At 47.7% G+C, this 21,738-nt stretch overlaps 1 protein-coding gene across 2 annotated transcripts in view; it reads left to right on the top strand.

Annotated features, from left to right (window-relative positions):
* Window positions 1-21,738, top strand: part of SMG1 (SMG1 nonsense mediated mRNA decay associated PI3K related kinase) — a 408,649-nt gene that overhangs the window by 205,187 nt on the left and 181,724 nt on the right. For both annotated transcript variants that reach the window (XM_063934392.1, XM_063934391.1), the window contains exons 22-27: window positions 1,462-1,623; window positions 1,744-1,898; window positions 3,444-3,583; window positions 3,710-3,911; window positions 9,766-9,872; window positions 10,811-10,958. In XM_063934392.1, the coding sequence (XP_063790462.1) occupies window positions 1,462-1,623; window positions 1,744-1,898; window positions 3,444-3,583; window positions 3,710-3,911; window positions 9,766-9,872; window positions 10,811-10,958 (914 nt within the window). The remainder of the gene's footprint in view (window positions 1-1,461; window positions 1,624-1,743; window positions 1,899-3,443; window positions 3,584-3,709; window positions 3,912-9,765; window positions 9,873-10,810; window positions 10,959-21,738) is intronic.

The following is a 21,738-nucleotide window of genomic DNA, read 5'->3' as shown; positions in this document are numbered from 1 at the left end:
TTATCCTGTATGCACCCAACAAACTGGGTGCTCTTGCTTCTAAGCAGACGATTGCTAGTTGGATGTGTAGTACAATTCAGCTTGCACATTCTGTGGCAGGCCTGCCACAGCCAAAATATGTAAATGCCCATTCCACAAGGAAGGCGGGCTCATCTTGGGCGGCTGCCCGAGGGGTCTCGGCTTTACAACTTTGCCGAGCTGCTACTTGGTCAGGGGCACACCCTGGCTGAGGAGGACCTGGAGTTCTCTCACTCGGTGCTGCAGAGTCATCCGCACTCTCCCGCCCGTTTGGGAGCTTTGGTATAATCCCCATGGTCCTGACGGAGTCCCCAGCATCCACTTAGGACGTCAGAGAAAATAAGAATTTACTTACCGATAATTCTATTTCTCGTAGTCCGTAGTGGATGCTGGGCGCCCATCCCAAGTGCGGATTGTCTGCAATACTTGTACATAGTTATTGTTACAAAAATCGGGTTATTATTGTTGTGAGCCATCTTTTCAGAGGCTCCGCTGTTATCATGCTGTTAACTGGGTTCAGATCACAGGTTGTACAGTGTGATTGGTGTGGCTGGTATGAGTCTTACCCGGGATTCAAAATCCTTCCTTATTGTGTACGCTCGTCCGGGCACAGTATCCTAACTGAGGCTTGGAGGAGGGTCATGGGGGGAGGAGCCAGTGCACACCACCTGATCCTAAAGCTTTTACTTTTGTGCCCTGTCTCCTGCGGAGCCGCTATTCCCCATGGTCCTGACGGAGTCCCCAGCATCCACTACGGACTACGAGAAATAGAATTATCGGTAAGTAAATTCTTATTATTGCTTCCAAGGGGTGGAATCTTTCCCATATATATGGAAGTGATCGGTTAGCAACTTATAAACATAGAATTTGACTGCAAGTAAGAACCACTTGGCCCATCCAGTCTACCCCTTTTTACTCTTTGTTAACATCAGCCCTATTTAATCAGCAGTTCTTTGTAAGGATCAGGAGTCCTTTTCTGATTACAATTGTTCTCATTGGTGGACTGGTCAAAAGTAGAGTTCTTAGCCACCTCATATCATTATCAGTTATTTATATAGTACACCCATATTCCACAGTGCTTTACAGAGACTATTCATTGAAGTTTGTGCCTGACCCAGTGGTGCTTACAGTCTATATTCCCTACTAGATCTCTCTCTGTCTCTGTCTCTCTCTCTCTCTGTGTCTCTCTCTCTCTCTCTCTCTCTCTCTCTCTCTCTCTCTCTCTCTCTCTCTCTCCTACGCAAATACAGGGACAGTTGTGTCTTGTGTGTGGGGAAAAAACACAATACCTCTGCTGTGAGGTAGTATTGTTGTCCATTACAGCATTATTTCATATGTGCTGTATATGTTGGATTTCTTTCTTCTCGAGCGGAGTTCATGTCTCAAATTTACTTTTGCAACGTAAATGCTTCGCTAACATGTTTATAACCTTTTTATCCAAAGGTCATCAGAACATTCTTTTATACTAACCGACAAACATGCCAAGACTGGCTCACTCGAATTCGAATTGCAATCATGAGGGTGGGGTTGTTAGCCGGTCAACCAGCTGTAACAGTCAGACATGGCTTTGACTTGCTCTCAGAAATGAAGAACAGTGGACCTCAGGTAATCCCTTCAAAATTAATCTAGTGTGGATCATATGGGACAGCCTATAATTTTGCCTTTTCCTTAGTCATTATAATCTTTTTTTTTTTTTTTTTAACATTTTTATTACTACTTCTTTAGGGAACGGAACTTGAATTGACAGTGATGATGGTGGTGGAAGCTCTTTGTGAACTTCAGTGCCCAGAAGCTATACAGGGGTTAGCTGTGTGGTCTTCAGCTGTTGCTGGAAAAAGTCTTTCATGGATCAATTCTGTAGCACTGCAAGCAGATGGAAGGTATGTTAAACTGGCGAGTTAGAGCAGAAATCCACTCTCTAGTCTAGACAACTGTGGCCACTCTCTGGACTTGCACTGTTACATGGAGCATTCACACTATTCTTTTCTTTTTGGCAACTCCTGCATATATCTATGTTTATAAATCATGTGCCAGACTTTGTATTCTTGCTACCCATCAGCTATTCGCTGTCGAGCACAAAGAAACTAGCTTCTGTCAAATAAGTAGTGTGCAGACTAGTTACCAGTCCATGGGTCTAAAAGCTGTGGCCCTCCAGCTGCTATGGAACTACACATCCCAGCATGCCCTGTCTCAGTTTTAGCATGCCTTAATAGCAAAATTGTGGCAGGGCATGCTGGGATGTGTTGTTCCACAGCAGCTGGAGGGCCGCAGGTTGAAGATACCTGACTTACCTTATACTCCACCCCCCTTCTGATGATGCAAATATGCAGTACTGCTTTTAAGGGTCAATCAGATGGTGTAGTGTATTCTTTTTACTCTAGTACAGCAGTGGCCAACCCGCGGCTCTCGAGCCGCATGCGGCTTTCATCCTCCCGGCCGACACAGCCCAGCACACACACTTCTCTCTGGCGGCGGTGTTTATCTCCAATTCGGCGCCGGCCCGTGAGCCAATCAGAGCTCTCGGAACGGCAGCTAAGGCTCCTGATTGGCTGCCATACCGCGAGCTTTGATTGGCTCACGGACCGGCGCCTAATTTAAGGTAAACACTGCCGCCGGAGACTGAGGCAGGAGGAGAGGCGCACGCTGCCCTCTCCTCCCCGCCCTCACATACAGGAGCAGCGACAGCCTCCCCGCCCTCACATACAGGAGCAGCGACAGCCTCCCCGCCCTCACATACAGGAGCAGCATCGCCGTGAGCAGCAATTGGGGTGGGGGAGGGCACTGTGGGGACATGTGTATCTGGCACTGGGGGTAAAGCTGGCACTGTGGGGACATGTGTATCTGGCACTGGGTGCATAGCTGGCACTGTGGTGACGTGTATCTGGCATAGGGGCATAGCTGACACTGCGGGGACATGTGTATTTGGCACTGGGGGCATAGCTGGCACTGCGGGGATATGTGTATCTGGCTCTGTGGGGGCATATATGTATCTGGCTCTGTGGGGGCATATCTGTATCTGGCTCTATGGGGGCATATATGTATCTGGCTATGTGGGGGCATATATGTATCTGGCTCTGTGGGGGCACCTATGTATCTGGCTCTGTGGGGGCACCCATTTTTCTGGTGTTTTTTTATGTATGTGGCACTGTACTGGGGCATTATATGTATGTGGCACTGTACAGCATGACTAAAATGGGGTTATGACGCTGTCATATGCCTACAAAAGTCATACCGAAAGGTGTGCACACAAAAATGGGGTGTGGCTTTGTGACAACTAGGCCACGCCCCCATTTTTTGTGTACGCCTTAGGCACGCACATGATGGTGGCCCTTGACTACAGATCTTTTCTAGCTCTTTGCCTCTGACTGGTTGGCCACCCGTGCTCTAGTATATGTGGTTAATTCCTTACCTGTTTTGTTTGGTAGGTTTGAGAAAGCAGCAGTGGAATACCAGGAACACTTGTGCGCCATGACTGGGGTTGACTGCAGCACATCTGGATTTGATAAGTCTGTCCTAAAATTGGCCAATTCCAGCAGCACATCTGCTAGCCCCAAACACTCTAATGGTATATATAATGTGTATTGAATTATGAAGCCACTGTATATAAAAGTATGCGGTTTAAGTTGTATAACAAGCGGTTTTGTGGTAACAACTGCATGATACTGATTTTTCTGTGATTTATGCTGTGTAGGTGATGCGCGTAAAACTGTTCTGACAAAGCCCAGTGACCCTTTGCCTGAAGTTATCAACTACTTGGGCAACAAAGCCTGCGAGTGCTACATTTCTATTGCTGACTGGTCTGCTGTCCAGGACTGGCAGAACAGCATGCATGACCTGAAGAAAGGCGCGTTGGGAAGCTGTATTAGCCTAAAGACAGACCTCAACTATATAAAGTAAGTCTTCTGGTATAGCCGTTCTACAGTGTACACCCACCCCTAACACTATTTGTTGATAAGATTTAACAGAATGTGTTCCACAAAAAAAGAAAATGTGTTCAGTGTATAGTGGGAAACATTCATATAAGCCAAATTTGGGTCTTAAACCTGTGGCCCTCCAGCTGCTGTGTAACTACACGTCCCAGTATACCCTGCATCAGTTTTAGCATGCCATAAAAGCAAAACTGTGGCAGGGCATGCAGGGATATGTAGTTCCACAACAGCTGGAGGACAGCAGGTCGAAGACCCATGGTCTACTGGCTACATTGCATGAAATTCGGGGAGGAACTGGCAACCCCCTTTTAATGTCTTCTGCTTAAGTAATATTAATAGAGAATTTCTCATACGTCCTAGAGGATGCTGGGGACGACATCAAGACCATGGGGTATAGACGGGATCCGCAGGAGACATGGGCGCTCTAAAGACTTTTCTTTGGGTGTGAACTGGCTCCTTCCTCTATGCCCCTCCTCCAGACCTCAGTTTTAGAAATGTGAGTTTCTCTGAAAACACTTATGTTAGGTTTTTTTATTTTCAGGGAGATCTGCTGGCATCCGACTCCCTGCTTCGTGGGACTGAGGGGGCAGAAGTAGGAGCCAACTTCCTAAAGAGTTTTATGGCTCTGCTTCTGGCTGACAGGACACCATTAGCTCCTGAAGGGAACTGAACGCTAGCCGTGCCTAGATGCTCACTCCCACAGCACGCTGTCACCCCCCTCACAGAGCCAGAAGTCAGAAGACAGGTGAGTGTTAGAAGACAGATCTTCAATCAAGAAAGTGATGGCTAAAGGTACCGTGCGGCTGGCGGGAGCGCAGCGCGCCATGTTGCCCACACATACACAGGCACTGCAGGGTGCAGGGCGCGGAGGGGGCGCACTGGGCAGCATGAAACCTATGGAAACTGGCATAAATAAGGGGTATAAGTTGCTGAGGCACAGTCCTACTCCCACCAGTATAAAAAATTACCTCATAAAAGCTGAGGAGAAACACACCATTGAAGAGTGGAGCTTCCTCCTCAGTCAGCCAGCACACTGCTCAGCGCCATTTTCTCTCTCTCCTCAGGCTGCAGAAACAAGCTGGTCCTCCTCCACTACTGAACAAGTATCTGTGCAAAACAGGGGGGGCCACAGTGAATTTGGTGCTATATAATTTTGTGATTAACATTATAAAAGCGCTGAATGTCAGTGGGCATTTTGTGTTCACAGGCATTGTGTTACTGGCGCTGGGTTGTGAACTGGCAAATCCCATCTGTGTCCCTCTGACAGATTTTACTGTGGGTCTGTCCCCTATAAATCCCGGAGTGTCTGTGGTGTGGTTTTGCAGGTGTGTGACATGTCTGTGGCAGGGAACTCTGTGGAGACATGTTAGGGACACAGAGGTGTAATATGACACCAAGAGCCTGACTGGGTGAAAGGTTACATGATAGTGTGAATCATATCAGTAAGAGGTTGGACTGAGGGGCAGATGTATTAACCTGGAGAAGGCATAAGTAAGTGATAAACCAGTGATATGTGCAAGGTGATAAAGGCACCAGCCAATCACATCCTAACTGTTAATTTACATTTTGAGCTGATTGGCTGGTGCCTTTATCACCTTGCACATATCACTGGTTTATCACTTCCTTATGCCTTCTCCAGGTTAATACATCTGCCCCTGAATCTCATACAGAAAATGAAAATAATCTGTTGAAGATGTGATTTTTAATAGTTCTGCCTTTCATCCACAGGGACCTTTCTTGGTCACATACAAATTTGCACAAGTAGTACAAACTGATACTGACACGGACTCTGATTCCTGTGTCGACACTTGTGATTCCAGGGGAATAGGTCCTAAGTTAGCAAAAAAAGCATTCAAAACATGTTTTAGCTATAAAGGAGGTGTTAGAAGTTACGAAGCCCCCTCTTTTACCACAAGGAGAGGGTTTACTTTAGTAAAGAAGTAATGTAATTTTCCCTCCACCTCAGGTCTGATTTAACCTGAAAAGAAATTTCAGATTCCCAAAAGGAATTCAGGCAGCTTACCTTTTTCCAAAAAAGGTGGGAGTCACCCCGCATTTTAGACAGGGCCCTGCCATTAAAAGAGAAGGTGTTTCTCCCTGCGCCTGGAATGGCTTCACTTAAGGAGCCGACAGACCGCAAGTGAGTGAGGTGATTTATTGATGTGGCCAATGGGACACTACTCAGGCATACCATTGTCTGGGAGTGGGTGAGAGTAGTGCTATTGAAAAGTGGTCAGAAAACTTGTCATTAGACATTGACACAATAGATGGAGACGAGATACTCCTAACGTACGGTCATATCAAAGACACTGCTGCGTACGTACTAGAATCCATGAAAAATATTGGTTTCTGGGGATCAAGAACCGCTACCATGGCAGTATCGGCTCGGAGGGCGTTGTGGATTCGCCAGTGGAATGCTGATGTAAATTACAAAATAAAATATGGAGGCTCTCCCGTATAAAGGTGATGCCTTGTTTGGTGATGGGCTGGATGCGTTAGTCTCGGCGGCTACCGCAGGTAAGTCGATATTCTTGCCTTATGCTCCTACACCAGCGAAAAAGACACATCACTCTCACATACAGTCCTTTCGACCCAACAAATACAAAAAGGCCAAAGGTCTCCCCTTTTTTTGCAGGTAGGGGAATGGGAAAAGGAAAGAAATCCGCAGCGTCTCCCGGATCGCAGGAGCAGAAGTCCACCCCTGCTTCTGCCAAATCTGCAGCATAACGCTGGGGCTCCCTTGCTGGAGTCTGCTCGGGTGGGAGCACGTCTGAAACTTTTCAGCCAAATCTGGATTCAATCTGGCCTGGACCCAATGGGTCTTACAAATAGTGTCCCATGGGTACAAACTAGAGTTTCAAGACGTCCCCATGCCGATTTTTCAATTCGACCTTGCCAGCTTCTCTTCCGGGAAGAGAGGCAGTAACAACGGCAATTCAAAAATTAGGTCAGGATCAGGTCATTGTCCTGGTACCCTTGGCACAGTAGTAAGGAGAAGGTTTTTTTATTCAAGCCTCTTCGTAGTTCTGAAGCCGGACGGCTCGGTCAGACCGATTTTAAACCTGAAAATCTGAATCTCTACCCGAAAAGGTTCAAGTTCAAGATGGAATCCCAGAGGGTAGTCTGGAAGAGGGGAACTTCATGGTGTCAGTAGACATAAAAGATGCTTACTTGCATGTTCCCATTTATCCTGCTCACCAAGCTTATCTGAGATTCGCAGTACAGGATTACCAGTTTCAGACGTTGCCGTTCGGACTCTCCACAGCACCGAGGGTATTCACCAAGGTGATGGCGGAGATGATGGTCCCCCTTCGTTAGAAACTAGTCAATATAATTCCTTATCTGGACGATCTCCTGATAAAAGGGAGATCCAGGGAACAGGGCCTCCACCAAGTAGTCTTTGGGGAGTTTCTCAAGTAGACATGATGGCATCTCGTCTAAACAAGAAGCTTCAGAGATATTGTTCCAGGTCGAGAGACCCTCAAGCAATAGCAGTGGATACACTGGTGACCCATTGGGTGTTTCGGTCGGTATATGTTTTCCCTCCACTTCCACTGATTCCAAAAGTTCTCAAAATAATAATAAGAACAAGAGTTTGAGCAATCTTCATTGCCCCAGACTGGCCAAGGAGGGCTTGGTATCCAGATCTTCAGGAGTTGCTCATAGAAGATCCTTTGCCTCTTCCTCCTCGAGAGGACCTACTACAGCAGGGGCCGTGTGTGTATCAAGACTTACTGCGGCTACGTTTGATGGCATGGCTGTTGAGTGTCGGATACTAGCCCGAAAGGGTATTCCCAAGGAAGTCATCCCCACTCTTATTCAGGCCAGGAGTACTCCAGGAAAGGAGTAACGTCTAAACATTACCACCGTATTTGGAGAAAATGTGTGTCTTGGTGTGAATCCAAGAAGGCTCCTACGGAAGAGTTTGAGTTGGGACGTTTTCTCCATTTTCTGCAGGCTGGTGTGGATGCGGACCTTAGATTGGGGTCAATCAAGTCCAGATTTCGGCCTTACAAGTTTTCTTTCAAAAACAATTGGCCTCCTTTCCAGAAGTTCAGACGTTCGTGAAAGGGGTTCTGCACATCCAGCCTCCATTTGGGCCTCCAGTGGCACCATGGGACCTTAATGTGGTGTTGCAGTTCCTTCAATCGGGTTGGTTTGAGCCTCTACAAGAAATAGTTGAAGTTTCTCACTTGGAAAGTGGTGATGCTTTTGACGTTGGCATCTGCAAGGCGGGTGTCTGAATTGGGGGCCTTGTCCTACAAGAGCCCTTACCTGATCTTCCATGAAGATAGGGCAGAGTTGAGAACTCGTCCACATTTTTTTCCAAAGGTGGTTTCCTCTTTCCACATAAACCAACCTATTGTGGTGCCAGTTGCTACTGACGCGTTCGCTGAGTCAAAGTCCTAGATGTGGTTAGAGCTTTGAAGATTTATGTCGCTAGAACAGCTCGAATACGGAAAACAGAGGTTTTGTTTGTCCTGTATGCTCCCAACAAGATTGGGTGTCCTGCTTCCACGCAGACTATTGCGTGCTGGATCAGAGGTACAATTCAGCAAGCTCATTCTACGGCTGGATTGCCGTTACCGATGTCGGTGAAGGCCCATTCTTCTAGGAAGGTGGGCTCCTCCTGGGCGGCTGACCGGGGGGTCTCTGCATTACAACTTTGCCGAGCAGCTACTTCGTCAGGGTCAAACACATTTGCAAAATTCTACATGTTTGACACCTTGGCCGATGAGGACCTAAAGTTTGGTCAATCGGTGCTGCAGGGTCATCTGCACTCACCCGCCCGTACTGGAGCTTTGGTATAGACCCCATGGTCTTGATGTCGTCCCCAGCATCCTCTAGGACGTATGAGAAAATAGGATTTTGATAACCTACCGGTAAATCCTTTTCTCCTAGTCCGTAGAGGATGCTGGGCGCCCGTCCCAGTGCGTACTTTACCTGCAGTTTAGTCATTACAAGTACACAAGTTGTGTTATCTTGGTTTCAGCATGTTGCTGCAATTAGTTCATGCCTGTTGGCGTGTGTTATGTTGAATGCCATGTGTGCGGCATGGTTGAGGGTGTGAGTTGGTAGATCTCTCACCACTAGTTAAGTAATTCCTTTCCTCGAAATGTCAGTCTCCCTGGGCACAGTTCCTACAACTGAGGTCTGGAGGAGTGGCATAGAGGGAGGAGCCAGTTCACACCCAATGAAAAGTCTTTAGAGTGCCCATGTCTCCTGCGGATCCCCTCTATACCCCATGGTCTTGATGTCGTCCCCAGCATCCTCTACGGACTAGGAGAAAAGGATTTACCAGTAGGTTATCAAAATCCTATTTTTTTTTTTTAGTCTGTGGCTCCTATGCAGATTTAAAGCACCAAAGGTAAAAATGTGCAATACTTAAGGTGTGTACACACGGTGAGATTTTTCCTTACGATTTTGACTTTATAGTCAAAATCGTAAGGAAAGTTAGTGCAGATTGCAAGGCGAAAGTCACTTTGCGGTCCCGATGCGATGCCGATGCTCAGTCCCGCGTGGTTGGCATCGCAAGCCTAGATAGACTGTGCAGGCTAGTCAATTTTGACTATCTCGTAGAAAAGATAGTCAAAATTGACAATTAGCCAAAATCGGACAAAGCAAGTATCGCAAGCACAGTCTTCATATGCGTGCGATACTGACCTAGTCTCTATTGCACAGTGAGAATCGGGGTTAGCCTGAATCGCACCGTGTGTATGCACCTTTATACTATTACACTGTAATCCGTTTAAGAAAGACCTATTTTTTAATTTAATGTTTTATATAAAATACATATTTTTGTTATGAATCTTTACAGGGCTTTAAGCAGTTTTGAGTATGGAGAATTCCTTGAATGTGCAGAACAGCTGGAATTGCTACCTGGCGAAAATCTAAGTCTTTTAACTGGTTCCAAGGAAAAAATAGGTAAAGCTGTTTCTGTTCAAAGAATGTCACCATGAAATTAAATACATTATTTAATCCTGTGTCCTTTTATTACCTCCCTCCCCCCAAACAAGTTTATGGATTTAAATATTTTTTTTGCTACAAATGCACATTAGACATCTTCTATTTATTGTACTACAGTAGTCTGTAAACATTTAATCTGGTCTTGGCTGGGGTATTATTGCTATAGTTGTGTGAAGTGCCACACAGTGTGGAAAACATTACTTATATAAAACAAGGACATACTAGATATGTAGACACAATAAATGCAGAAAGGGTAATGACGGCCCTCATAATACAGCTTGTATTCTAATTGGAAGAACTGAAGCCAGAAGAGTCATTGTGGCACAGAGTAGGAAATGGGGCAGTTGTGAGAGTACATAAGTGTTTGGTAGTAGAGGTGGAATAGGGTAAACTTGAACAAATGTCTTTTTGTATCATTTAAAGGTTTAAAGTCAGTTATAGGGAATCCCAGGAGTACTGTAGTTTGTGGCACTGAAGAAGGCTTGTAGGCAAGAGAGGTGTAATTACTGTACCTGGAGCACAGTACAGGTTAGATGTACGTAGATCTAACGGGGAGAGTATTCTGAGATTTGGGACACATGAAGGGGTGGTGGGGTTGAGGGCTTTGCAAGTAAGGGTAAGTAATTTGAATTGGTTTCTGGAGGACATGGGGAGCCAGTGTAGAGCAATAAGAGGAAGAGATGGTAAGATGTTGCAGTAGTCCTAGTTAAAGATGAATGTTGAGTTGCATTGATGAAGAGAAAAAGGTTGTGATATCCCCCATCCAACTTCCCTCATATAACACATGATGGTGTTATGGATATAGCTGACTTGATTTAGTACTTGGCCTGCTATTTATGTTAGCCTTGTACTGGGAAATCAGTGATGATGGAATTTTTTTATAATTTTGTTTTCAGATGTAAAGAAATTGCTCACAAACATTCTTAGCCCTGATCCCAAAGAGCTGCAGAAGTGTATTGAGGTTCAGCTACTCAGAAGCTCTGTGCATTTGAGATTATCTTTGGACGATGCAGAACATGAAAATAAGTGGCAGACCATCTCAGAGTAAGCATCATTTGTTTCTTTAAGATTGTGAAACACTGCGACCTCCTGTGAGGCCCAGGTTTCTGCACATTACTTTCCTATGCACTATTGTCATATATGGCTTTGTTCTAAGGTCTTTCAGTAACCATCATTGTTTCAGAGGTTATTAATTACCCTGTATTTGTTCCATTAAATTTATTTGTAAATGTTGACCTAGTGATCACTTTGCATAACCATTCTCAACTGCTTTTTCTCTTACGTCCTAGAGGATGCTGGGGACTCAGTAAGGACCGTGGGGTATAGACGGGCTCCGCAGGAGACATGGGCACTATAAAGAACTTTAGATGGGTGTGCACTGGCTCCTCCCTCTATGCCCCTCCTCCAGACCTCAGTTAGATCCTGTGCCCAGAGGAGACTGGGTGCACTATAGGGGAGCTCTCCTGAGTTTCTCTGAAAAGGATTTTTGTTAGGTTTTTTATTTTCAGGGAGCACTGCTGGCAACAGGCTCCCTGCATCGTGGGACTGAGGAGAGAGAAGCAGACCTACTTAAATGATAGGCTCTGCTTCTTAGTCTACTGGACACCATTAGCTCCAGAGGGTCAGAACGCAGGTCTCACCCTCGCCGTTCGTCCCGGAGCCGCGCCGCCGTCCTCCTCACAGAGCCGGAAGATAGTAGCCGGGTGAGTATAAGAAGAAAGAAGACTTCAAAGGTGGCAGAAGACTTCAGATCTTCTCTGAGGTAACGCTGCGCGCCATTGCTCCCACACACAACACACAAAGCGGGCACTGAAGGGCGCAGGGGGGCGCCCTGGGCAGCAATAATAAACCTCTAGGGACTGACATATATAGGCTGCGGAGGCAGTATATTATATAATCCCCCGCCAGTATAGTAAATTTGAGCGGGACCGAAGCCTGCCACTGAGGGGGCGGAGCTTGATCCTCCAGCACTAACCAGCACCATTTTCTCCACAGCACACTGCAGAGAAGCTGGCTCCCCGGACTCTCCCCTGCTGAACACGGTGACAGAGGGCAAAAAAGAGGGATGGGGGCACTTTTGATTGGCGCAGTGAGTGTATATTTATATAAAAGCGCTGTTTTGTCTGGGAATTTTGTTTCCAGTGTCAGTTGGCGCTGGGTGTGTGCTGGCATACTCTCTCTCTGTCTCTCCAAAGGGCCTTATTGGGGGAACTGTCTCCATATAGATATATCCCTGAGTGTGTGGGGGTGTCGGTACGCGTGTGTCGGCATGTCTGAAGCGGAAGGCTCATCTAAGGAGGAGGTGGAGCAGATTGTTGTGTCTCCGTCGGCAACGCCGACACCTGATTGGCTGGATATGCTGAATGTTTTAAATGCAAATGTGTCTTTATTACATCAGAGGTTGGACAAAGCAGAGTCCAGGGATAGAACAGGGAGTCAATCCATGGCTTTGGCTGTGTCTCGGGGCCCTTCAGGGTCTCAAAAACGTCCCCTGTCCCAAGTAGCAGACATTGATACCGACACGGATTCTGACTCCAGTGTCGAATACGATGATGCGAGGTTACACCCAAGGGTGGCCAAAAGTATTCATTATATGATTATTGCAATAAAGGATGTTTTACATATCACAGATGACCCCTCTGTCCCTGACAAGAGGGTACACATGTTTAAGGAAAAGAAACCTGAGGTAACCTTTCCCCCTATCTCATGAGCTGAACGCGTTATTTGAAAAAGCTTGGGAAACTCCAGACAAGAAACTGCAGATTCCCAAAAGAAATCTTATGGCATATTCTTTCCCTGCGCAGGACAGGTTACGGTGGGAATCCTCACCCAGGGTGGACAAGGCGTTAACGCGCTTGTCCAAAAAGGTGGCGCTACCGTCTCCAGACACGGCAGCCCTCAAGGATCCTGCTGATCGCATACAGGAAACTCCCTTAAAATCTATTTATACACATACGGGGGCGTTGTTCAGACCGGCAATAGCGTCGGCTTGGGTTTGTAGCACTGTTACGGCTTGGACGGATACTTTGTCAGCTGACATTGATACCCTGGATAGGGATACCATTTTATTGACCTTAGGTCACATTAAAGACGCAGTCTTATACATGAGAGACGCTCAGAGGGACATTGGTCTGCTAGGTTCGAGAGCCAACGCCATGGCGATTTCTGGTAGGCGAGCCCTGTGGACCCGCCAATGGACGGGTGATGCCGACTCAAAGAAGCATATGGAAGTTTACCTTACAAATGTGAGGATTTATTTGGGGAAGGTCTCGCGGACCTGGTTTCCACAGCTACCTCAGGCAAATCTACTTTTTTACCTTATGTTTCCCCACAGCAAAGAAAACGCTGCAATATCAGATGCAGTCCTTTCGGTCGCATAAGTCCAGAAGAGGTTGGGGCTCTTCCTTCCTCGCCAGAGGTAAGGGAAGAGGGAAAAAACTGCCTGCTACGGCTAGTTCCCAGGAGCAGAAGTCCTCCCTGGCTTCTACTAAATCCACCGCATGACGCTGGGGCTCCACTGAGGGAGTCTGCGCCGTTGGGGGCACGTCTTTGACTCTTCAGCCAGGTCTGGGTTCAGTCAGACGTGGATCCTTGGGCAAGGGAAATTGTATCCCAGGGTTACAAGCTGGAATTCGAAGACGTGCCTCCTCGCCGGTTTTTCAAATCGGCTCTACCAGCTTCTCCCCCAGAGAGGGAGATAGGTTTAGCTGCAATTCAAAAACTGTGTCAACAACAAGTGGTTGTCGAGGTTCCCCTAGTTCAACAGGGGAAGGGGTACTATTCAACCCTATTTGTGCTCCCGAAACCGGATGGCTCGGTCAGACCCATTCTCAAGTTAAAATCCCTAAACCTGTACTTAAAGTGCAAATTCAAGATGGAATCACTCCGGGCAGTTATTTCCAGCCTGGAGGGGGGGAATTTATGGTGTCACTGGACATAAAGGACGCATACCTTCATGTCCCCATATATCCCCCTCATCAGGCGTACCCGAGATTCGCTGTACAGGACTGTCATTACCAGTTTCAGACGTTGCCGTTTGGGCTTTCCACGGCCCCGTGGATTTTCACCAAGGTAATGGCGGAAATGATGGTGCTCCTACGCCGGCAGGGAGTCACAATTATCCCGTACTTGGACGATCTCCTGATAAAGGCGAGATCGAGAGATCAGTTGCTGAAAAGCGTGGCGCTCTCCCTGAGACTGCTGCAGCAATATGGCTGGATTCTGAATCTACCAAAGTCACAGTTGGTTCCAACAACTCGGCTATCTTTCTTAGGCATGATTCTGGACACGGAACAAGAGAGGGTTTTTCTCCGAATGGAAAAAGCCCAGGAACTCCAGAACATGGTCAGAGACCTGTTAAAACAGAAAAGAGTGTCAGTCCATCAATGCACTCGAGTACTGGGGAAAATGGTGGCGACCTACGAGACCATCCCCTTCGGCAGGTTTCATGCGAGGACGTTTCAGTGGGACCTTCTGGACAAGTGGTCCGGGTCCCATCTTCAAATTCATCAGAAAATAAGCCTGTCCCCCAGGGCCAGGGTGTCTCTCCTGTGGTGGCTGCAGAGTGCTCACCTTCTCGAGGGTTTCAGGTTCGGCATTCAAGACTGGGATCTGGTAACCATGGACGCGAGCCTCCGAGGATGGGGAGCAGTCACACAAGGAAGAAACTTTCAGGGGATATGGTCAAGCCAGGAGGCTTGTCTACACATCAACGTACTGAAATTGAGGGCCATATACAGCGGCCTACGTCAAGCGGAGAATCTTCTTCGCAACCTACCGGTTCTGATTCAATCAGACAACGTCACAGCCGTGGCTCATGTAAACCGCCAAGGCAAAACAAGGAGCAGAGTGGCAATGGCGGAAGCCACCAGGATTCTGCGCTGAGCGGAAAATCACATAAGCGCTTTGGCAGCAGTTATCATTCCGGGAGTGGACAACTGGGAAGCAGACTTCCTCAGCAGACACGATCTCCGTCCAGGAGAGTGGGGACTTCATCAAGAAGTTTTTGCAGAGATAACAAGTGTTTGGGGACTTCCTCAAATAGACATGATGGCGTCACGCCTCAACAAGAAACTTCGGAGGTATTGTGCCAGGTCAAGGGACAGTCAGGCAGCAGCAGTGGACGCCCTGGTGACACCGTGGGTGTTTCAGACGGTCTATGTGTTCCCTCCTCTTCCACTCATCTCAAAGATATTGAGAATTATGAGACGAAAAAGAGTGCAGACAATACTCATTGTTCCAGATTGGCCTCGAAGGGCCTGGTATTCCTATCTTCAGGAAATGCTCACAGAAGATCCGTGGCCTCTTCCTCTCAGAGAGGACCTGTTGCAACAGGGGCCCTGCGTGTTCCAAGTCTTACTGCGTTTACGTTTGACGGCATGGCGGTTGAACACCGAATCCTAGCTGGGAAAGGCATTCCGGAAGAAGTCATCCCTACTCTTATGAAGACTAGAAAGGAGGTGACTGTGAAACATTATCACCGTATCTGAAGAAAGTATGTATCTTGGTGTGAATCCAAGAATGCTCCTACGGAAGTTTTCCATCTGGGCCGTTTTCTCCACTTTCTACAGACAGGAGTGGATATGGGCCTAAAATTAGGCTCCTTTAAGGTACAGATTTCGGCCCTATCAATTTTCTTTAAGAAGGAATTGGCTTCTCTCCCAGAAGTCCAGACTTTTGTAAAGGGAGTGCTGCACATACAGCCTCCTTTTGTGCCTTCAGTGGCACCATGGGACCTTAACGTGGTGTTACAGTTCCTAAAATCTCACTGGTTTGAACCTTTTAAAACGGTTGAATTAAAATTTCTCACTTGGAAGGTGGTCATGTTGTTGGCCTTGGCATCTGCAAGGCGGGTGTCTGAATTGGCGGCTTTGTCTCACAAAAGCCCCTATCTGATTTTCCGTGTGGATAGAGCAGAATTAAGGACTCGTCCTCAATTTTTGCCTAAGGTGGTTTCTTCGTTTCATATGAACCAACCTATTGCGGTAACTGGCTACGAAGGACCTGGGGGATTCCAAGTCCCTTGATGTAGTCAGGACGGCTCGGGTTAGGAAAACAGAGGCACGGTTTGTCCTGTATGCAGCCAACAAGGTTGGCGCTCCTGCTTCTAAGCAGACTATTGCTCGCTGGATCTGTAATACGATTCAGCAGGCTCATTCTACAGCTGGATTGCCGTTACCTAATTCAGTAAAGGCCCATTCCACTAGGAAGGTGGGCTCTTCTTGGGCGGCTGCCCGGGGCGTCTCGGCATTACAGCTTTGCCGAGCGGTGACTTGGTCGGGTTCAAACACTTTTGCTAAATTCTACAAGTTTGATACCCTGGCTGATGAGGACCTCATGTTTGCTAAATCGGTGCTGCAGAATCATCCGCACTCTCCCGCCCGGTTTGGAGCTCTGGTATAATCCCCATGGTCCTTATGGAGTCCCCAGCATCCTCTAGGACGTAAGAGAAAATAAGATTTTAAACCTACTGGTAAATCTTTTTCTCCTAGTCCGTAGAGGATGCTGGGCGCCCGTCCCAGTGCGGGCAACATTCTGCAAGACTTGTATATAGTTATTGCATACATAAGGGTTATGTTACAGTTACGATCAGTCTTGACTTATGCTGTTTGTTTCATGCTGTTGACTGGTTCGTATATTCCAGGTTATACGGTATGGATGGTGTGGGCTGGTATGATTCTTGCCCTTAGATTAACAAAATCCTTTCCTCGTACTCTCTGTCTCCTCTGGGCACAGTTTCTCTAACTGAGGTCTGGAGGAGGGGCATAGAGGGAGGTGCCAGTGCACACCCATTCTAAAGTTCTTTAGAGTGCCCAAGTCTCCTGCGGAGCCCATCTATACCCCATGGTCCTTACGGAGTCCCCAGCATCCTCTACGGACTAGGAGAAAAAGATTTACCGGTAGGTTTAAAATCTTTTTTTTTTTTTGTCTTTACTGCATGCTTGAAAAGTAACCAAGCATTCTGAGTTATGCCACCAATGGTCTTTCAGGAAGGACAGCTTTAAAAGAGGAGGAGACCTTTGTGCAGCCTCCCTGTGGGCCCCCCTCTAGTCAGCGCATTCCTGATTAGACCCTGATACTGTGCACAGACACAGATCTCATGGAATGTGGCTCCCAAGCCATTTTCCCAGTGATTTCTGCTGAACAGACTAGTTGAAGTATTATGAATTGGCTGCAGGGCCATTTGCCCCACACACCCTGCACTTGTTATAGATACAGCCATGTCGTTGAGTGTCATTGGTCTACACTTGCATGTTCTCAGTCTCTAAAATAGCATTTACCAAGGCACCTCATCTTCAAGTTGCAACATTCAGAACACTGAATATTAAGAGGGCTATGTGTGTCGTCTAATGTGTTAGAGACTAATTTAGGGACTTATTCAGGTTTGTTAGCAAACCAAAAAAGCACACTAATGGGCAAAGCCATGTGCACTGCAGGTGGGGCAGATGTAACATGTGCAGATAGAGTTAGATTTGGCTGTGGTGTGTTCAAACTGAAATCTAAATTGCAGTGTAAAAATGAAGCAGCCAGTATTTCTCTATCATCCATAAGGGATATTGGGGAAACTTAGTACGATGGGGTGTAGACGTAGCCCAAAGGAGCCGGTGCACTTTAAATTTCTCTGACGTCCTAGTGGATGCTGGGGACTCCGTCAGGACCATGGGGATTAGCGGCTCCGCAGGAGACAGGGCACAAAAATAAAGCTTTAGGATCAGGTGGTGTGCACTGGCTCCTCCCCCTATGACCCTCCTCCAAGCCTCAGTTAGGTTTTTGTGCCCGTCCGAGCAGGGTGCAATCTAGGTGGCTCTCCTAAAGAGCTGCTTAGAAAAAGTTTTTAGGTTTTTTATTTTACAGTGAGTCCTGCTGGCAACAGGCTCACTGCAACGAGGGACTTAGGGGAGAAGAAGTGAACTCACCTGCGTGCAGGATGGATTGGCTTCTTAGGCTACTGGACACCATTAGCTCCAGAGGGATCGAACACAGGCCCAGCCATGGAGTCCGGAGCCGCGCCGCCGACCCCCTTGCAGATGCCGAAAAGTGAAGAGGTCCAGAAACCGGCGGCAGAAGACTTTTCAGTCTTCATGAGGTAGCGCACAGCACTGCAGCTGTGCGCCATTGTTGTCACACACTTCACACCAGCGGTCACTGAGGGTGGGGGGCGCCCTGGGCAGCAATGAAATACCTATACTGGCTAAAAGATACATCACATATAGCCCCTGGGGCTATATGGATGTATTTAACCCCTGCCAGGTCTCAGAAAAACGGGAGAAGAAGCCCGCCGAAAAGGGGGCGGGGCCTATTCTCCTCAGCACACAGCGCCATTTTCCCTCACAGAAATGCTGGTGGGAAGGCTCCCAGGCTCTCCCCTGCACTGCACTACAGAAACAGGGTTAAAACAGAGAGGGGGGGCACTTATTTGGCGATATGATTATATATATTAAGATGCTATAAGGGAAAAACACTTATATAAAGGTTGTCCCTGTATAATTATAGCGTTTTGGTGTGTGCTGGCAAACTCTCCCTCTGTCTCTCCAAAGGGCTAGTGGGGTCCTGTCCTCTATCAGAGCATTCCCTGTGTGTGTGCTGTGTCGGTACGTGTGTGTCGACATGTATGAGGACGATGTTGGTGAGGAGGCGGAGCAATTGCCTGTAATGGTGATGTCACTCTCTAGGGAGTCGACACCGGAATGGATGGCTTATTTAAGGAATTACGTGATAATGTCAACACGCTGCAAGGTCGGTTGACGACATGAGACGGCCGGCAAACCAATTAGTACCTGTCCAGGCGTCTCAAACACCGTCAGGGGCGTTAAAACGTCTTTTTACCTCAGTCGGTCGACACAGACACGGACACTGACTCCAGTGTCGACGGTGAAGAAACAAACGTATTTTTCTTTTAGGGCCACACGTTACTTGTTAAGGGCAATGAAGGAGGTGTTACATATTTCTGATACTACAAGTACCACAAAAAAGGGTATTTTGTGGAGTGTGAAAAAACTACCTGTAGTTTTTCCTGAATCAGATAAATTAAATGAAGTGTGTGATGATGCGTGGGTTTCCCCCGATAGAAAATTATTGGCGGTATACCCTTTCCCGCCAGAAGTTAGGGCGCGTTGGGAAACACCCCTTAGGGTGGATAAGGCGCTCACACGCTTATCAAAACAAGTGGCGGTACCGTCTCCAGATACGGCCGCCCTCAAGGAGCCAGCTGATAGGAGGCTGGAAAATATCCTAAAAAGTATATACACACATACTGGTGTTATACTGCGACCAGCGATCGCCTCAGCCTGGATGTGCAGCGCTGGGGTGGCTTGGTCGGATTCCCTGACTGAAAATATTGATACCCTTGACAGGGACAGTATTTTATTGACTATAGAGCATTTAAAGGATGCATTTCTATATATGCGAGATGCACAGAGGGATATTTGCACTCTGGCATCAAGAGTAAGTGCGATGTCCATATCTGCCAGAAGTTGTTTATGGACACGACAGTGGTCAGGTGATGCAGATTCCAAACGGCACATGGAAGTATTGCCGTATAAAGGAGAAAAAGACAACGTCTTTTCAGCCTCAGTCCTTTCGTCCCCATAAGGGCAAGCGGGCAAAAGGCCAGTCATATCTGCCATGGGATAGAGGAAAGGGAAGAAGACTGCAGCAGGCAGCCCATTCCCAGGAACAGAAGCCCTCCACCGCTTCTGCCAAGTCCTCAGCATGACGCTGGGGCCGTACAAGCGGACTCAGGTGCGGTGGGGGGTCGTCTCAAGAGTTTCAGCACGCAGTGGGCTCACTCGCAAGTGGACCCCTGGATCCTACAAGTAGTATCCCAGGGGTACAGATTGGAAATTCGAGACGTCTCCCCCTCGCAGGTTCCTGAAGTCTGCTTTACCAACGTCTCCCTCCGACAGGGAGGCAGTAGTGGAAACAATTCACAAGCTGTATTCCCAGCAGGTGATAATCAAAGTACCCCTCCTACAACAAGGAAAGGGGTATTATTCCACACTATATTGTGGTACTGAAGTCAGACGGCTCGGTGAGACCTATTCTAAATCTGAAATATTTGAACACTTACATACAAAGGTTCAAATCAAGATGGAGTCACTCAGAGCAGTGATAGCGAACCAGGAAAAAGGGGACTATATGGTGTCCCGGGACAGATGCTTACCTCCATGTCCCAATTTGCCCTTCTCACCAAGGGTACCTCAGGTTCGTGGTACAGAACTGTCACTATCAGTTTCAGACGCTGCCGGTTGGATTGTCCACGGCACCCCGGGTCCTTACCAAGGTAATGGCCGAAATGATGATTCTTCTTCAAAGAAAATGGACGATCTCCTGATAAGGGCAAGGTCCAGAGAACAGTTGGAGGTCGGAGTAGCACTATCTCAAGTAGTTCTACGACAGCACGGGTGGATTCTAAATATTCCAAAACCGCAGCTGTTTCCGACGACACGTCTGCTGTTCCTAGGGATGATTCTGGACACAGTCCAGAAAAAGGTGTTTCTCCCGGAGAAGAAAGCCAGGGAGTTATCCGAGCTAGTCGGGAACCTCCTAAAACCAGGAAAAGTGTCAGTGCATCATTGCACAAGGGTCCTGGGAAAAATGGTGGCTTCTTACGAAGCGATTCCATTCGGCAGATTTCACGCAAGAACTTTTCAGTGGGATCTGCTGGACAAATGGTCCGGATCGCATCTGCAGATGCATTAGCGGATAACCTTATCGCCACGGACAAGGGTGTCTCTTCTGTGGTGGTTGCAGAGTGCTCATCTGTTAGAGGGCCGCAGATTCGGCATACAGGACTGGGTCCTGGTGACCACGGATGCCAGTCTGAGAGGCTGGGGAGCGGTCACACAGGGAAGAAACTTCCAGGGAGTATGGTCAAGCCTGGAGATGTCTCTTCACATAAATATACTGGAGCTAAGAGCGATTTACAATGCTCTAAGCCTGGCAAAACCCCTGCTTCAGGGTCAGCCGGTGTTGATCCAGTCGGACAACATCACGGCAGTCGCCCACGTAAACAGACAGGGCGGCACAAGAAGCAGGAGAGCAATGGCAGAAGCTGCAAGGATTCTTCGCTGGGCGGAAGATCATGTGATAGCACTGTCAGCAGTGTTCATTCCGGGAGTGGACAACTGGGAAGCAGACTTCCTCAGCAGACACGATCTACACCCGGGAGAGTGGGGACTTCATCCAGAAGTCTTCCACATGATTGTGAACCGTTGGGAAAAACCAAAGGTGGATATGATGGCGTCTCGCCTCAACAAAAAACTGGACAGGTATTGCGCCAGGTCAAGAGACCCTCAGGCAATAGCTGTGGACGCTCTGGTAACACCGTGGGTGTTCCAGTCAGTGTATGTGTTCCTCCTCTGCCTCTCATACCAAAAGTACTGAGAATTATACGGCAAAGGGGAGTAAGAACGATACTCGTGGCTCCGGATTGGCCAAGAAGAACTTGGTACCCGGAACTTCAGGAGATGCTCACGGAAGATCCGTGGCCTCTACCTCTAAGACGGGACCTGCTTCAGCAGGGACCGTGTCTATTCCAAGACTCACCGCGGCTGCGTTTGACGGCATGGCGGTTGAACGCCGAATTCTAAGGGAAAAAGGCATTCCGGAAGAGGTCATTCCTACACTGGTAAAAGCCAGGAAGGAGGTGACTGCACAACATTATCACCGCATTTGGAGAAAATATGTTGCGTGGTGTGAGGCCAGGAAGGCCCCCACGGAGGAATTTCAATTGGGTCGATTCCTACATTTCCTGCAAACAGGATTGTCTATGGGCCTCAAATTGGGGTCCATTAAGGTTCAAATTTCGGCCCTGTCGATTTTC

Source organism: Pseudophryne corroboree, chromosome 7 (genome assembly GCF_028390025.1).
Source record: "Pseudophryne corroboree isolate aPseCor3 chromosome 7, aPseCor3.hap2, whole genome shotgun sequence".
Taxonomy (NCBI): domain Eukaryota; kingdom Metazoa; phylum Chordata; class Amphibia; order Anura; family Myobatrachidae; genus Pseudophryne; species Pseudophryne corroboree.
This window is presented reverse-complemented; position numbering and strand designations above follow the sequence as displayed.